The sequence below is a fragment of the Augochlora pura genome, chromosome 9 (assembly GCF_028453695.1).
Source record: "Augochlora pura isolate Apur16 chromosome 9, APUR_v2.2.1, whole genome shotgun sequence".
Taxonomy (NCBI): Eukaryota; Metazoa; Arthropoda; class Insecta; order Hymenoptera; family Halictidae; genus Augochlora; species Augochlora pura.
This window is the reverse complement of record NC_135780.1, coordinates 13,734,820-13,753,978: the sequence shown is the minus strand read 5'-3', so window position 1 is coordinate 13,753,978 and position 19,159 is coordinate 13,734,820. Positions and strand designations below refer to the sequence as shown.

The window sequence follows — 19,159 nt, the reverse complement described above, 5'->3', positions numbered from 1 at the left end:
ATAATATCTTAACATTGTCGAGCAAAACCTTATATGGATAACCATATAAGGTTATCGACAACGATAAGAAGAATCGTTTGATAATTTAGAAACAATAGGTAAAACTGTAAATGCGGATAATAATACGGTGGACTCAGAAAACGTGGAAAATTACCCAGGATAGTCTTGTCAATGTAACCTTCAACTTCAAGCATCGCCAGACAAAATGCACCAAGGCGCGGATGTTCCATGTAAAAATGAACTTTGACGAGCATCGAGAACGCCATCTACCTGGATACTCGCGTACTACATAATTACGGCCGGGTAATTCAAAATATAGATTCTGTAACAGGAATATACCATTGTTACTGTTTGTTCAACTGTTAATGTTAAAATTACTTATAAACATAAATCCGAAGAAATATAAAAATATTGAATACAGAATAAAATATACATTTTATAGTCAATCTATGTATAAACGTATTTTCTATACATTTTGTATAGAAAAATTATTCAGTGAATGATAGTCAATAAAATTAAATGGATCTTTTAAAGTTCAACTAAAAAAGGATACTCCTTAAAATCATGTAAAGTTACAGATTCGAGGACTCAATTAGTCTTTGTTTGTCATGATAACATTTCATCGTAATTGTATAGCCACGATTGTTTCCTGACTTGAATTTCACTTGCCCTTATAAATAAACTTATCAGCTGTTATCCGAAAAGAATTGTAATCAGATACATCTCCCATTCCTCGCCGTCCATTAACACGAATTAACAGAAACAAGAGCACCGTATGGCAGCTGTTACAAAGTCTATGGCGTGTTTCGTAATTTCTGCGACAGGTGGCGATTAGCCTCCCTGTCGAGCTGTTTTCAATTGGTTTATCAGAGTCACGTGATAAGACCGCGGGACGCGCCGGCAGCGCCAAGCGTATTTGGCGGGACCGCGCTTAGACGGCGTCGTCTGTGCTCCTCGTAAGTCTGTCGTGTAGTGAACCGCAAAGGCTCTCGTCGCATAATGGTGAGTATCCGCAAGTTTTCGCCGGATCCTTTAGCCATCCGTGTCTCCCAGTTACACCATCGCGTTCTACGATCTTCAAGCTGTCTACTGGTGAAGTTTCGTGGCCGTATCCTGCAAATTAACCGTGATTTTTGCTCCCACATAGGCTGGCGGAAAGGCGGGCAAGGACTCTGGCAAAGTAAAGGCGAAAGCGGTCTCTCGTTCGGCGAGGGCCGGCTTGCAGGTGAGTTACTCGCTTCCCCAACTCACATAGTCGTTAATTAAAGGTACATCGGTGTTCTACCTTGACAATAAACATGCTCGCGGTCGTATTGTCTGATTTTAAAGGTAAACAGCTTAAATCGTAATGGTTGGCGCGAAAAATTGGAGTGTTTTAGACAAGTAATCAACAGTTTATTTTGACTAACGAGAATTAATTGTCAGGGAAGCAGACGGTCCAAATAGATTCATTTAACTTTTGTTTACACGCGTCGCGATAGAAATGCGGCGGAGCATTCGAGGAAACGCATTATTTTTTAAAGTAAAGATACGGTGGTTATGTCTAAGTTCGGAAGTTTTCAAACGAGACGGTTGAGTCTGTTGTGTCCCCCTCTCCCTTTTCTTTCAATTCATTTATTAACCATTTTTATCGGAGCAGTTTAAATAATCGCCGACGGCTAATAGTAATTAATAATTAATAAAACAGGTGATGATTTATTTTCGTGAAATTTGCATAATTATATTTGAGCAACATCGAATGACAGCAAATATGACTTGGTCCTGGCGGTATTATTGTCGTATTTGGTTGCGCTTATCTGCCATCGGGACTTAATCGAAAGCACGGCCGAGTTTGTATGAGTTTAATGTGATCAATTTACGATTGATACCGATAATTAAATAGGTAAATACGTGGACGTTCGATTAATTTGATATTTTAATACCGGGACGGATTTTTAAACATTCAAAAAGTGAACGTAAACCGTAATTAGCTTCGTGTTACTCCGAACGATGTACATGAATTGATAATCGTTTCAGCCGTGAATAAAATAAATATAGGACGATCACAATAGAATGACGAAACATATACCAAAGCTGGAAAGCTCGGGAAAGTCGAATCATCGCGCACCGCTCGATATCCGTTGCGTTAAAAGTGGACCGAGTTACGTATGCTATTCCATGTGCAAATGAATTTAGTTTTTTTTTTTTTTTACGGATGTTTCTATAAAATGTAACACCGACGATGTGTCCCAGCAATAAAACCGTAGCGAACACAAAGTATTGCGAAAAATCGTGTCATTGCTCCTCTCGTTCGATATTTCTTGCGTGAAAAGCTGCTGACGCGTGTGACCTTATGTTATTTGAACAGACATTACATACGATGCGTTCTAACCTGTAAATATTTACCTTGTCACTGGGCCAATATTGTCTTTCATTATAGGACCGTTTGTGCCTATAGAAGATGTATCATAATTCTGCTTTACTTTTTAGTTTCCTGTTGGTAGGATTCATAGGCATTTGAAAAACAGAACCACAAGTCACGGTCGAGTCGGTGCTACCGCGGCAGTATACAGTGCAGCAATCTTGGAATACCTTACTGCCGAGGTGAGTGAAACGTATATACGAGAGAACATGTGGTGAAACGAAGATGGACAGTGAATGGGAGAGATAGAGAGAGAGTGAGTAGGCGTGATGGGCGGTGCGAGGAATAGAGAGAGAAAACGCACAATAGGAAGATCAGTCGTTGCAACCAGAACTGCATGCGTTGGCATCACTAGCAACTAATGGCGTCACTGACACCAAACATGGCCGATTTTTCCCGCCTTTTTATCTGCATTATTTTTTTCTCATTTTTTCTTCCCCTCTTTTTTGCATATTACTTTTTACGAATATACGTGTCTCCTTTCATACAAATGAAAAATACGATAATTTGCGTAATACAGCGTATCGGATCTGGTTGTTTACAGGCCATAATTCTAATTTAACGTAATGTTAAAAATATTTACATAACTATAAACTTGTTTAAGATCAAGAAAATCTCATTTTATACATTTTTTATGTATATTTTAGGAATGTTTCTATCGTTCATAAAAATACTATTGAATTATTAGGGTTTTGTCCTATTTTTACAACACGCATATAATAATATATAATACATATACATGAATAAGGAACACTTTTTATTTCTGCCTTCAGGTTCTTGAATTGGCAGGAAATGCATCAAAAGATCTTAAGGTGAAACGTATCACACCAAGACATCTTCAGCTTGCAATTCGTGGTGATGAAGAATTAGATAGTCTTATTAAAGCAACAATTGCGGGAGGAGGTATGTTGTACTATAAATTATTCATTATATTCAGAAAAAAACAAAATATGTATCTGATAAAAAAACGGATCGTAATTTATATTTGTTATGCTCTGATGATGTTTTATCTATATATTTTTCTTGTGTTTGTTATAGTTGTACAGATCATAAAACAAATGCAAGGATTACTTGTTAGTTTGTATGTTTAATATTATATTGTTTGTTTGTTACAGGTGTTATTCCACATATCCATAAATCGTTGATTGGCAAAAAAGGTTCGCAAAAGCCAGCATAATTTAGTGATTGATTCAGGAACATTTCAAGCTACGTAGGCAAAGAACAAAAGATGCAAAACAGCAGAGTGATTGTTGATAAAGTGTATCTATGTTATTAAATTGATGGCGAGACTGGCGTGATATAAATATATATATATATATAAATATAAATATATATATATATAGATATATAGATATATAAATAAAAACAAATATTGATATAATTTAATATAGGCAAATGAGAATTAAGGAAAAGACAAATTTTCACCGTACAATTGGCATATACAAAAGAAGGAAAACTAATAATTATAGGTCTGATATGATGAAATGAATTTTAGTGTACACTCTATACTGCAAATACTTGACGAGCGATGCGTTGTAGCATGGTTCGTCAAAATAGCAGAAATTTTTGGTATAGTACACATCCTGAAAGTTGGGAGTATTTAAGGACTAGGATGTGTAAGTCCATTTAGAAATTTCGTTTTCTTTCTCTTTATTACATTAATGGTGTTAACTTTATCTGTTTTTTTTTTTAAATGACCGCGTATTACTAACGCTATTTTCTTAAAATTGCTATTTGGATATAGCATACTTATTGTTCTAAAAATGCTGTATGATATGCGCAAGTATTATGTAGAATTCAGTACTTTCAATATTTAACATATTCAATTTTTACCCATATCTATATGTCTAATACTCCACTCTTGTGGACATAAGTGGGAATAAATAATCATTCTTGTTATTAAATACTCTGAACTATCTTGAAACAGTCAACAGTACGCATAAACGTTTCTAGAGAGCAATTTTTATTTTGACTTATTTATCTACACGTTTAGGTTGCTAAATATCTGATTCAGTTTTTAAAGTTTTCAGTCATCATATAATGAATGGTACTGTACAGGGAGGTTTCGGCAAAATGTACATTAGCATATCTCAGAAGGTTATCTAAACATACGAAAAGATTTTGTTAGGAATTCTGAAGGATAAATCACTTTCACAAAAATTAATTTATTTATATAAGTTGTGTATCGCTGATTTGAACACTAATTTTTCATTTATTATGATTACTACTAAAAAGTTATTACAATGATCATTCACTATATAGTATTACATTTTCAGTTGTGTATAAAATCGTAGCATGCAATCGAATGATAATTTTTAAAGAAATGTTAAGAGTGTTGAAAGATTGCTATGCACTCTGTATATTTTGCCCTGTACAAGGAATATTTTATGAACTACTTCTATACATATTGTTTCCCATATGTTCTGCTAATTTTTTAAGACTCTGATCTGGTCTGAACTTAAATAATCTAGTTTTACGTCACAGTTATTGAGAATTATGAGACTGGAATCTTTGAAGCACGGAAAACTTTTCCACCGATATAAATGTGTGAAGAAAAAATATTTCGAACTCGCAGAATCTTTGAATGTAATATCATAATGTCTATTCCAGTAGTATTCAAGTATAAAATCTAAACTATATTAAGCAAATTTTAAAGCAGTTTGAAACGTACAAGGAGTATACGTTTATAAGGAAAAAACAAGTAGTTTTTGGTTTCCTTGGCGTCATGTCATTTTTTATTTACTATTCATGAAATTGTTGATATTTGCGGCATTTAGTGTAATTTTCATTGTATCTACGGTAACGCACCGTATATTAAATACACGAGCCATATGTAAAACGTTCATTTTTCATAATAAAGACAAATTTTACTATTAAACATTTCCTGATCATTAAAGTTGCAAGTTAAAAGCAGGAAATATGCTAGTTTGTATTTTGTGCCTTCATTAAAAATTACTAAATTAATATCGTTAAAAAAGATGAATGAGTTTTGTACGTATTGTCATCATCGTATTATGTGTATAAATACAATAGAAATATACTTTCTCTGGTAGATTATGGCTGTGTGGTTAGAGACAAAAACTACTTAGTGTTTAAACTTGGAAAAGATATATAAAATGCCTTAACAGTTATTATTTTTAATTCTAAAATGCAATAACATGAATTAATTATTCTGCGTTGTTTATATGACATTATTAATGAACTAAAAGATTATAAAAAGACATTGCATTTTTCATAAGTAGCAATGTTTGCAACATTTGTTTTGCGTAGTAGTTTTCCTTGAGTATAGTATAACTGTTATAAAGTAGTTACTAATCAATGAGTTTATAACAATAGTATGTTACATTACGATATGAAACTATGTCATAGATTTTAAGAAGACATATACTTTTGCTATAGACGATTCTTAATAATTTGAAGAAAGTGTGCTGTTTACTTCAAGTACAATTTTAATACTTATACGGCTTAAATGTTATTACGGAGAAGCTTTAATGTAAGAAATAAATATCTGTGTACTGCTTATTACATAATTTTTAAAATTACCGGATACTAGAGACTGGACCACATAAACTACAACTATTTAATAACGTTAATTTCTCGACAAGAAAGAGAAAAGTTTCCAAAATCGTAGAGTTGTAAGGAGATACGTAAAAATCTATCGCAATAGAAAAAATTATATCAAATTATAAATATTATAGCGTGAAATCAATATCTTCGATGTTGTGAACAAATTATTTTAATGGGTGCAAAAATGATTGCAATTGTTTTATTAATTAAGAAAAAAGATATTTCATTCCTTTCAAGAAGTTCTTAGAAATAATGACATTTGACTTCAAGCATTCTTACAAACGCTTCCAAAGTAATATGTATTATATTTTTTATTTTCATATAAACGAAAGTACAATTGATTGGAAGAACATATTCACATTGAAAAATAAAAAGCATATTTTTTGATTAATATATAAAATAGTTTATCGAATGTCTACCACCCAGTGATAATGAAACGTACTCAAATGAATAATTTAGTACTTCCGCTGAATGAGAACATATGCTTTGGTTTAGCGATAGTTCTTTTATACGAGACATACTTGAAAAATGGAATTCACGAAGCCATTAAATTCAGAACTTGTTGTATGATAGAAAAATAGCAAACGTAGTGTACAGATCCTTATTCAAGTCCACTATTATCACATCCTATAATGGATATGTTAATGTATTTCTGAGTAATAGGAAATAGTGGGCACAGGTCATTTCAGGCACATTGTAAAATACTGAAAATTATCTGGATAAGGGCTTAATATTGCAAACACTGTATATTAAGTAGTATTGTATAACAAACAGGGTCATTTCTTTGTAATCATTATCTGCATAAATTGAACCAATAATACAACAAATTTTCAATTTTCATATGCATAATAGGATTTTACGTAAGACTACATTAAGAATTATTAAACATTTTTAATGCCAGTCACTGATGAACGCTCTTTTACCTTGACTATCATTAATAATTCAGTAAGACAAACTTTTATATGGATTAGTTAGGGTGTTATCGAATTTGCTCCAGCAGAGTAGATTTCTATGCCACGTGTTTAGGGGGGGCTGTAGCGTTATGGCGTTACGGTTTACGGGTAGGAGAGCATATATCAAAATTCATCGCACAGTGCTGCCACCATAGTGGGAGCGGTCTCCAACCTCAGCTCCCCCACCAGTCAGCCAATCCCATGGCAGGTTGAAAGCCTTGCGGCTTTTCGTCGGGTCCGCTGATAGTGGGATACGATATAGCTCCTTGCGTGTGTGCGCGAGGGAGACAGCAGCAAGGAAGAGCTCCCCACTAAGCTCAGTCGCCTTTCACGAGCACGGTCGGCTGGGCGACTTGGTGCCGCGGGTATAGTCGTAAACGTGAGCCATCGCACTCGAATTCCATTCGTATCAAAGTACTGTTTTATTGACTTGACACGGGGGACAGGATCTCTGAACGGATCGTCCTCCGTAGTCCAGCGGAGACAGTGCTCCCGGCCGCCGGTGAACGCGTGACAGCCAGGCCTCCCAAGCCACCAGTGTACCAAACTCGTACGGTTCCGATAGGCGAGAACACTTTATTGTGATCCTTGGCAATTCCGATAGCGAGAAACCAGTGCTCCAGGACTTGTTTCCGGTTCGGTCGGCGCTGTTGCCGTGTCTTAACGGAATTTTTACGCGCGAACACCACGGACGAAGGGGATTCGAAAGCCGGGGCCGATCCCCGAACCGCTGATTCCAAAATAAAGAATTCCGTCCTCGGTGCCGAAACTATGACCACCTGCACGGCGTAAGTCGAAGATCCCATCGAGGATGAACAGACGCGCCGATCGAGCCCCCCTTCGGTGAGTAAATTTCTGTTTCTATCGCGTGACAACGCTTTTACTTGATCAGGCCGCTGGCCGACTTATTACGCCGGCACGGTGAAAGGAAAAGACGTTTCGCTTGGGAATTCAGTGGCGTCACATTCTTTGAAAATATTCTAGGAATTAACTCATCCGCCGCACGCAATTATCTACGCGCTCTCATCCCGTCTCCTCGTGTCATTTTCGTTTCCCCCATTCAAAGGAAATACGTGCGTGAGAAGCGTGTGGAGTACGTATCTGAACACTAGTTGCTTCCACATTCGAAGGTCAATGAACAGTATTGACGCCGATCTTTGACACTTTCCCGATTTTCGTTCGGGAAACGATCGAGAGCGGTCACCTTTTGGCGACGTCACGTGACTCGGTGGATATTTTATCTGTTTAACTGTTGGACGCTGTTTCCATTAATGGAATTTCCAGTTTGTCGAGCTGTCCGTTCGCTTTCCGGGATTTCTTGAGGTTGGAACTATGCTCCGTGAGTACCTACAATTCAATGGAGCATTATTGCAGGTGAAAATATTGCGAATCGTTTTTTAATTAGAATAAATTTATTGACAAAAATGTATCGACAATGTCTTGGAAAGTCGTTAATGAAGAAATTGCAAGATCTCGTCGTGAAATTTTTGAATAGTTTTCCTATGATAGTTTCGTTATAGATTTTCGACATGACCGCGTAAGTTTACCGATCGTTTAAAGATGGAGTTCCATATAACCATATAACTATAGCGTAATATAAAAGCAAACAATTGTCAGCTACGCGTAGTAATACAAAAGAGTGTATTATCGAGATTGAATCTTTAATAATTACGTGAATAATCGTTCGTTTGTTCCGTAATTAGGAAAGAACAAATTTATTCGACGATTAAGATACGAATTAACGCTTTCGACTATATATATATATATGTATATTCATCGAACTAGTCAATGTTTACCTGATCGTATTTCCGGAGGATATTAGAGCTTACGGAACAGAAACAATATCGTGCGATATATTGCAGCAGTGTACACATAATATTTGTGATTGTTCACGCAGGCTTTGTTTGTTTTCAACATAAATTTCTATCGTGCCCCGCGGAATCGGATACGATTTTCCTGCATACGTATTGGTTGGCAGATTTCATTTCTGAAACTATTCTCACGCGCCTGTGTACCGAATTATTATTAAACAACCGGGCGATATCTTTAGCGGTTTATAAATCGGTGGACAGTTTTATCCAATTCGTTGTTTGACGTAATAACACCTTGCTAATGGCTTTATTGAAAATGATCGGCAATTGAAGTAATGCCACCTATTCGGACGGTTTGCCTGTTATTTGTCCAACTATATATTCTAAAGCTATTTATTAACTGTCCTAGAATACAAAGCTGCTTACAGGGACAACTATTTATCGTTAAAAGTGTAAACTCGTTTCCTGGAAAGCATTCTGTGCAGTAAGTTTATCGAAGATGATAGGCCGAAGGATACAAAGTTTCTAATAATAGAAATGAACTATGATGCTGGTGGAAAATCATGATTGCTATGTTAGAACGACTGTCAGCGGCTTACAAACACCACTCTGTTAATTCCGTACATGTATTATGAAGAATTCGCAAAGGGATCAATGAGTTCACTCGTAGATAGTTTTGATGTGTTGACGATTTTCTGGCAAGTCTGGGATCTTTCTAAACAGTGTTCCAACGGTGTAAAGTCTGATGAGTTGTTAAATATGTTACAGTAAAGTAATATACAGGGTGAGTCAATGTACCCTAATTTTTCTTGTAAACTATATGTTGTGGAAAAAGTAATAACTTTAGCTGTAATTCGATTTCTTCTTATTATTATTATTGTTAATACTGTTCTCTTATTTTCTAAAAAGATTCAAGCCATTTAGTCCAGTTTTAAAAAGGTATACCGTATTGAACGGTGTCCACATACCTGTATTTATCTCCAGCTTTAGCTCTTTGCGTTTGCCATTTATTTGTCCGTGTTATTTTTGCCTAGTCCGGATACTTTTGCGTCCAGGGTTAAATTACACGAGAAGTTCGCGTTTCGTTCCGGTATCGTTGCGCTTATCTCTGCGACGGTACATTGAATTCCTTCGAATTGGCAAAAAGTCAGCGGTGGTAATTGGGGTCCATCCAGAGTCCGTTGTCCCAACTATATTTCTTCCGGCAACCCTCACCCCCTGTAACGTGTAACCCACAGTAGATTCTGCGCATGCCACGGATCAGAATTGTTTTCAATAATCTACATACCGATAGAAGGAACGCAAGGTCGGTTGATTGGCGACGTCATTGAGGCGCTGGCAAATGTTGCCGGTGAAAGTTTATCGTACGTGGTAGGGGCCTTTGCAGTAGAGACTCTCGTGCAGCACGGGGAACTATTCGGGCTGACCCCATCTACTTCAGGGCTTCGCTGCTGCTGGCTGTTCATTCTATGACAAGACCAGCCAGGTTCAGCCAAGGTGGGCTTCTCAAGACGTCTCGTGTCGCGTTGCCCGTCCTGTTCTCGGTCCTGCGAACTCGAATTGTTTGAGCGGCCGCTCCGCGGTCACTTTGATCTCCTCCGTAATCGTTATGAAAGGAAACTAGTATCAGGGTATGAATTACTTGGCAATTTAATAGATTAAATCAGCTGTATAACTATAAATTGTATGAAATAAATTAGGACTGTAGAAGTATGAATTGAATTAAATGAATTAGGACTGTAGAAGTATAAATTGAATTAAATGAATTAAAACTGTAGAACTATAAATTTAATTAAATAAATTGAAACTATAGAACTATAAAGCAAATTATTTGTATTTTAATGTTTTCTTCTGATGACCCACGATCGAAACAGGCATCTTAAAATTCAGTATTTCTTTAACTTTGCCAGGCTAGAGGCATTGTTCGAACATTCGTGGGCAACGAAAGTACGTGCGACAGGAGATTAACTGATGCGAAAGCAGACCGTAGGCATAGATTGCTCCGTGGGGCACTCTCGTGGTGCGGTTTGCGTTGAGAGCAACGGAGCCACGCCTACTCGGAGCACTCTATGCATACAGAGGGGGAGCAAGGTATCGTTGGGGATTCCGAAGTTGCCACGGAAGCTGCACAAAAAGATGAAAGTTACGTCCCAAATTGGCCGTTTCTAAAAACCCTGCCTCCCGAAGCATTTCTCTACTTTCTTTGTCGCTCGAAGACGGTCATTTCGAGAGACTGTTTTGCCAATAAGCGAGGTTGACTTCTTCATACGTGATCGTGCTCGACAAATAGATCATCGATGATCAACGTGGTAGAAGAAGCTTATTGTCTGAGAGCCTCTGGAATAAAGATAGGAGACGTATCGATGCTCGATTAACACTTTCTCTAGTGGAAGTTTTCTAACTTCCTTTTAATATTCTACTTTTAATATTCTAAAAGAATATAATTTAGTATATTTTTCGAGATCTTTGGGCGCTGTGAAACTTTACAATCATCTCAGCTAGCCATTGATAGTCATCTATAGTCATCGATAGTCGTCGATAATCGTCGCCAATTTTTGTAATAGCAGTACGATCGGCGTTTCAGCTGATCGCGGACACCGGTACAATTTGTCGCGCGATAGATTGTCGCATTTCGACCGAGCTGTGTTCGCCATACGTTGCAGAACTCATCGAACGATAAATCGCAAGGTGCATAGAGACCCCCTTTAGCTTAGCCCGGTTAATCCTGATATGGAGGGAGCTAGAACGTAAAGCCTTGAGGTAGCGAGGATCGACCCCCTCCCCCGCGCACATGTCTGCTCTACACACTACGTTCAAGACGAAACGAACACGGAATCGTTCTTAACGCGAGAGTCCTCTTACCGGGAGCATTTCCTTTATAAATGCAGGAATATCGGTGCGTCGCTCAACGTGCCCTGGGAAAAGTCTTAATCACGCGCTTGGACACGCTTCCACGTCGGATTATACTTTTACGAGAAACCGTAGCCATCAACTCGCTGCGACAAATGTTACTTTCCTCTTTAGAGAACGTTTTAGACGCTGCTTTACAGATTTATGATTCTTACGGCAAGGAACTTCTTATTTTAACCCTTTGTACTGAAGTGGCAACTCTGAGGCACTGTTAAAAATTTCGAAAACAATTACCACGGTAACAAAATCGTTTGTTTTTAATCCCATGCTAAAAGATAGGAGATTTTCATAAACGAATAGTTCCAATCTCATATTTATAATATAAAAATATATGAATACGGTGGTGTTTCGTTAAGGTTTAGTTCGAGTTATTCACGCGCGAATTGGATACGCTGAAATGAGTCGATTTGGTCGGGAATCTTGCGGTCTCGGAGCATAAGTTCCCGCGGCTCCTCCATGGGACACAGCATGGTCGATGACCTAGAGGATGTGCTAACGGATCGCGGGAGCGTCGGTGAATCGAGAACCCGCAAAGGCGTCTTGCTCGTAAACGTCTTCGAAAAACATGATAAACTGTGTTCTGCCTGTCCCGAGTAAAGTCCGTTTGCTGAACTGCCCCCCTCGGAAGGGTTTAATTTTATCGTTAAACCGAGCAGCGAGTGATGAATGTGACGGATCTAGGGATGCGCCGGGGAGCTCCGACCGACGCCTTGAAAAACGCGGTAGATTTTCGTTCGATCCGACGGTATATTCCGCTCCACGATTTTAGGAATCGAAGGAAACGTCGACTAGCATTTTGTCGATTCCACCGTGAAATTGTCGTGGCCTCCGTGATGCTGGCAATTATTTATTTGCTACGGCGTTATTCAGCAGAGGCAACGCCGTTCTGTGTAATAGAATATCTCGACGGATATTTGTCATAGCGGCATTCTCACGGAAGTGGTTGGAAGAAGGCGAGTTAAACAGTGTCTAGAAAATATATATGAAATATAGTGTGTGCAATATAAAAGCAATTTAAAATATACAATATATAGAGTACAATATATACATTATAAAGGCAATATAATATATACAATATATGCATAAAATATCTACAATATGATATCTACAATGTGAAAGCAATATACAGATCAAACGCCGTCGAAATGCAAATAAAGGAACGCAAAGAAGCGCAAATAAGAATGCAAAAGATCGCAAGTAAAGAGACTCGTAAGACGTTAAAACCATTTTTCTATTGGGAACGTCAAGTACGATATTTCATATATATATATATTTCAGTTCCGAAAAATTCCGAGGTCAGCAAGGTTCCTTCTCCTTTTCGTTAAGCGATAAATCACTCGCCGGATACTCGTACATCTGTTTCGCTGGTTTCCCATCGCGTATCCATTATACTCTCCGCTAAAACACCGATGTCTACGCTTCGCTAGAAATTCGATATCGTGCCACGGATCCACGGCCGAACCTCGTCTGATTTATCAAAATTTCTTCTCCTCGGTTTTTCTTATCAGCGGGAATGATGAGAAGAGAGAAAAGTGGGACGCGAAATGCAATAATAGGTTTCGAGCGATTCGATTCGCGAGATTTTGCGTGGACGCAAAAAGATTCGTCTCGTTTGCATAAAGGTAAACATCGATGGAATTTGCGTAGCATAATTGAATATATTTAACATAATACAGGGGAGACAATAAATGGCGTAAACGACGAACGAGGACAAACACGACTGCGAAAATATGGATACACTGTGCCTATTATTGGTCATTATTATTATCACTATCGTCGTCGTTATTATTATCTATTTTATTATAAATAAAGCGGTAGAATAATTTATGACGAATTATTCAGCTAAAAAATATTCATCTGGGAAATGATCTTAGACAAATGTTTATCGGAACAATGCCCAGCCCTGATACACTGCACGAGGCTGTTTCGAGGGCGAAAGCTACGTGTATATAAATTCGATCTAGAGATTTAAAAGCCGGCGGTGGTGGCGAGAACGAAAACGCGTGGATACGTGGAAGGGGTTGGCGAGCGTAAAAACGCAAGTGGAAACAGAAACGAGGAGACAAAAGGTGTAAAAGCGTAGATAGTCTGTCTAGGATAGGTACAAGCAGGAGGATCGAGGTAACGGTTTAACCTAACGTTGCCCACACGCTGGTGTATTGTCTGTACCGTGCATGGAAAGACGAGATATGGTTTCTACGTATGCGTGCATGCGCCACGGAGAGACAGACCTAACCCACAGCCACCGGGCTCATGTTCACCGCTACGTGAACGCACACGCTTAATTCGCCCGTGTGCATATACATATATCTTCGCGTCCCAGCACCTGCAGTCGCAATATTCGCACGAGCACCTCCGTCTTTAGGATCTCCCGCGTGCCTCGACACTCGACCAAACAAGTCGTGGTTGGCGCTTAAATGTCCTTGATAGGGTGCGGGCTGCGACCGCCATAAAAGGATCGAATGCAAATGCGGCGTTTCGTTGCGCGCGCGGTCTCTACGCGGAACGGATTTTTTCACGGGCCCTTGTGTTACGACGGCTAAACCGTGGAAGAAGAGCCTGTTCGTATAATAAGATACCCGAAGTAAAAACTCGGCCGGTTTTCCGCGACAGTCGCCCGGCCAACCAGCCGTTTCTCCCACGGCCTAAATTCAATTTCTTAAGTTTAAGCTATTGCAAAACTTTCCTGTAAAGAGGCGGCTTCTTCAGAGCCTCTCGGATACAAAATATTATTCGTTTTAGACGATTCCCTGCCGATTCTCTCGGACAGCCATTGAAGCGGCTTATCCGCTCGTCGTTGAACGGCCCGCGTCCAGTTTCAAAACAAGCCTCGGTCTTGTAATGTCCAAGCCGACGTGGACACGAATCGAATGAACCGCTGTAATTTTAAACCTTGAAACAACGCTCGCACAATTCCAACTCGGAACGCGACTTTTCGCGAGACTACGGTGCACGGCGTATGCAAAGAACCATACGGCTTCTGGTTAAAATGCAGAGGTTGATCTTGAAATATTCGAAGTTTCGCAGCTTAGAATAAAGACGCGCTCGACGATTCTCTTCATACCCACCGTCTCTCTTTCTCTCGTTTTTTTTCCCCTCGTCGACGTCGTCGTCGTCGTCTGAAATCCTTTTTCGCGCGTTTCGGCCGGTTCCGCGACGGTACCCGGAGAAAATATGAACGCCGCCGCGGACTCTCGCTAAAGACTCTCTCTGCTCGCTGAGAAATATTTTTGTAATTCCGTACTACTTTGCGAAGGTATTTCAGATAACGACAGAACTTTTCATCGAAACTACGGAGGGTCGTTCAGTGGCAGTGTTGCGTTATTTAGCAGCGGAAGGAGCGTCTTGAATCGTCGGTGACGAGGCTCGCAACTTTCCTCATTAACTTCAACTCTCAATTTTTAACCGGGGAAGCGACGGGAGCGCGCCGCTGCATCTCTCTCTCTCTCTCTCTCTCTTTCTCACTCTGCACCTGAATTGCGCAACACACAAGATTTCGCTTCTATTCAGTGCTCGTGCGAGAGTTCAGATTCTCGAAATACCGCGATACAATTGTGGAAACCGTTCATCACATTGGAAAGAGCTCCATTGTTCTCTTCGCCGAGCGGTTACTGTTGATACGCCGCCGGTGGAGCCGGTTCTTTTTTAATCGTGCTATTTGTATTCCCGCGATACCGATTCCTCGACGGAACACAGTGTTTCGTCGAGATTTTCCATTTATACGTCGATGTTGGAATTTTCCTTTTTGGCAGCCGACAGTTCGCTTCTTTATAATCGAATCGCATCGGTCTACGCACCGTTCGTTTCAATCGCGTTCGGACCGAGGATCTCGCGAGTTCATTGTCAGAATTAGATATCGAAAAGTTTAACGTTGCTTCGAACTGAAATGCGTCAGGAATTTCGTCCGTTTCCTAGAAGTTTTAAATGTCGCGCCTCGGGGGTCGTTCGCAACGCGTCGCGATGTTTTTCCGTCCATTGTTCGCTTTTGCGATTCTACTTAAGGGTCTTTTACGAGGAAAAACTTTCAACCAAAGAATTCTGATTCCGCTCTGCAGGGTTTCTTCGATGTTGAAACGTTTACTCGACCGGGATTGAGCAGATCAATTGAGATGAATCCTTGCGGGAATTATATAATACGGTATGATACAAAATATAGTATACAGAGTAAAAGAATGAAAAGGTTCAACCGCCGTATTCGATAAAAATAAGATATAAAAGCACCCTCTTTGAGGGAAAAATACAAAAGTACCCTCTTTTAGGGAAAAAGCCAGTATAGAAATCGCTCACGGAATGTGCGTAAAATTGCTTATCGTCCGCTCGACGCGTCCACGCGATCCGATATTTTCTACGTTGGCAGAGTTTACAATAGTGAAAATGGCGGACGGAGAACGCGCGCGGCGCTTTTAAATGGTAGCTGTCAGGGAATTTCAACGGCATTATTACGCGTAACTTCTAACGCCCTCGCGCTGTCCGTGCCATTCGCGGGATTTATATGCACAGCAGCAACCATCGCTATCCCCCCACTATACCACGACGACCGCCACACCACCGCACACCACCATCACCACCAGGGACGCGCAACGATGAGAGTTCGCTGATGAAAGTATTTTTAGGAAGTGACACGCCCAACAAACTCAAAATTCGGGCCCGTCGCGCATTCAGAGAGGCACTCAGCCGATACCAGATACCATGTACGATATATACCCGGCAGGATTCCCAACTGCTAACTCGAATTTCGAGGCTGGTCGCCGCGCGAGAGTACGGGGCGCGCGAGGAAATGGAAGGACGCGGACACCGGGGGGTGGATGGAAGCAAGGAGCTAGCTCCCCGTATATAGGAAGCGGAGGATCGGAACGTGACATATCGAAGTCACGTGCGGTGCATTCATAGCTCGTAGCTTTTCATTTATCCGGTATAATGGAGCAATAGCGGGGCTCTCTCTGCCGGGTGACACGTGCCAATACTTAAGATGCGTAACCGCGTCCGCGCGGCGAAACAAAAGCCGATGCCGCGCGCGCGGCACAGAACCAATCTGTCACACGCGGTGGTAATCATTATCAGCAGGCGAATCTGGGGCCCGGGTCGCGTGCGGGACTTGTCCCCCGTAGCTCCCCCTCCGTGGCTGTTAGCCGATTGAAAATTAATCGATTAATTCGTTCCTGTTCAATCTCAATTAAATGGCCGGCGTTTCGATGAATAATTAATTACTTTTTAAAGCGCCCCACTCGCGCCGCGCTCGTGTAAAGTTACTCGACCCCCCCTCGCTTGACCACCGGACTCCATTTCATTTTTTCCATCCCTAATTGCGCGTGCCAGTATCTTCCATTAAAATGCTTTTCGTTACTCGCATCAATTGTTAAACGAACAACGTACGCGTTACCGCAGTCAACGAGAGACAAATGCGCTTTAAAAATGATTATTTTGCATAAAGGATCGCGGTATAATCGTCACGCCACAACTAAGAAAATATCTACTTTCATTCGCAAATTAAAAATAAAAATAAAGGGAAGTACCCAGAACACAGGGAAAATGCCGTCTTTTATACGCGCGCAAGCGTACCTGTCCGTGTACGTTTATGTGTGTCGCGTACGTTGCTTCGACGTAGGTAGCTGGTAAATGGGGAATTTTGAGTTGGTGAAACGTCAGTTTCGCGAACGTCTGCATCAATTTCTGTCGGTATAGTTACTGGGAGAGTTCACTGAAACTACAAGTAGCGAGATTATGTACGATGCCTGTTCAGCCGGGTTGACTCAGAAATTATAATGCAATTTTCGGGCTAATGGAGTTAAAATAACGTTACAAGTTGCAGCTCCCCCGTAGTTCGAATCGATTTATTAACTTATCACCGTCGAACTTGGAATTTTGAAATTTAGACGGCCAAATTTAATCAACGCCCGCAATTTATAGAGAGGGCGAGCTTTTCTACGATGAAATTATTGAACGCGCGTAGGACAATCGAAGCTTATATTTGAGTCGAGAAAGGTTGAATTAAATTTTTCCGTGCAGCCTCTTTTGCGAGAGGATTGAATTTGGATAAAGGGATTTTTTTTACTTAAATTAGAGCTGAGATAGAACCTGTAATTATTTTATAATAAAAGTCAAATTAAAGTAAACTTAAAAACTGAGATTAAAGTAAAATTAGAATTGAATTAAAACTGGAATTAAATTAAAACTAGAGCTAAATTAAAGCTAAGATTAAATTAAAATAAAACTACGAACTCGTACGATCAAATTGTATGGTCGACGGCAGGTGGAAAAAACTGTAATGAATTTCCATCGGCACCGACGTGTTCTCGTCACCTGTCTGAAAAAGGATATTCCAATAAAGTTAATACGTCGTCTCCGGGGGGGTGGGGTGTCGGTTCTCGTTGAATCGCGTCAAATAAAGCCTAAAAGCTGTGCAATTTGTTGGAACGCGATTAAACCTAATATTCCGCCTTTGTTAAGAAATATTTTCCAGCTGATCGCATTTCCGTTTTGTGCACCGACATATTCTCGAACTGCGCGGCGCGCGCTCTTTCTCCCACTTCTTCCTTTTTTTCCCCTTTACTTCGTTCGTTCTGATTTCTCGTATTGAAAGAGTCCGGGGACGACGGGCACGGGACTCAAAGAAAATGCAAAGAATGGTGTGCCTACGATATCGCTTTACAGGCGAACGAACGCGAATTTCTAGTTCACGAAACATCGCCCGTTGAGAAATATCTCTGGCAATTTCTACCCTCCCGCCTTAGACTGAGTTTATGTCGGAGCCGCGAGTGACGCGGTGGCACGGTTAACCCCTCCCTCCCCCCCCCCCCCCCCCCCACTACCAAAACCTTGTAAAATTCTCATGTAAATCTAATTGTAAACGCGCGACGTACACTTGCTAAATCACGACTTCCGGGGGAGTGCTACTCTAGCTTCCCACTTAACGCAAATATTTTGTTACCCTGCGAACTCCATTCTGCGGTGACATCACCCGCCGGAACTTTTCGGCCGCTTACTTTAACCCTCTTAGCGCCGAACAACCATGCGTCGTAGTTGGCTACCCCTGAAAAAATAATATATATATATTATATTCTATATTTTATATTCTATAGGGTTAATACCTAAGGGTAGGTTTAAAGGATCAATTTTCTTCACAACAGAGTAGTCAAGGTTCGATCGCATTATAATTATACGGTATCGATGATGAAATCACTGGCGTTGTTCGAAAATAAGTGCGCGTTTCATTAACTAAATGTGAAAGACCACAAATGGAGTGGATACGCGCACACACGGATAATAATGCAGAGACGGATGAACATGCTTGACTCATTAGTTAATCATCATTTGTCATGGGGTACTTGTTTCGTTATAATGAATCGATAATTAATCAGAAATGTGATATATCGTAGCCGTTGTCAGTGTTATTTGAACTAATTAGTGGAAGCCTTGCGAACACTAATATGAAATTCGAGCTCTCTATAATGTCCAAGCTGGTTACAATACAAAGCGGTTTGGACAATTTGATTTGTCGTTTATTATATCGTGCGATC

The 19,159-nt window shown here is 40.1% G+C and overlaps 2 protein-coding genes across 8 annotated transcripts in view; one reads left to right on the top strand and one right to left on the bottom strand.

Moving 5' to 3' along the window:
- Positions 1–902: 902 nt before the first annotated feature.
- Positions 903–6,368, top strand: His2av (Histone H2A variant). Its single transcript, XM_078189920.1, has 5 exons — positions 903–1,002; positions 1,148–1,225; positions 2,470–2,583; positions 3,175–3,304; positions 3,517–6,368. The coding sequence occupies exons 1-5, from the start codon at positions 1,000–1,002 to the stop codon at positions 3,576–3,578; spliced, it is 387 nt and encodes a 128-aa protein (XP_078046046.1). The 5' UTR covers positions 903–999; the 3' UTR covers positions 3,579–6,368.
- Positions 4,728–19,159, bottom strand: part of LOC144474729 (uncharacterized) — a 70,206-nt gene continuing 55,774 nt past the window's right edge. For 6 of the 7 annotated variants that reach the window (XR_013494783.1, XM_078189915.1, XM_078189912.1 and 3 more), the window contains 4 exons: positions 18,571–18,672; positions 10,021–17,946; positions 9,701–9,950; positions 4,728–8,268 (listed from right to left, as the gene is read on the bottom strand). The gene's annotated coding sequence lies outside the window, so the exon portion shown is untranslated. The remainder of the gene's footprint in view (positions 8,269–9,700; positions 9,951–10,020; positions 17,947–18,570; positions 18,673–19,159) is intronic. The other variant, XM_078189914.1, reaches the window with a different exon arrangement.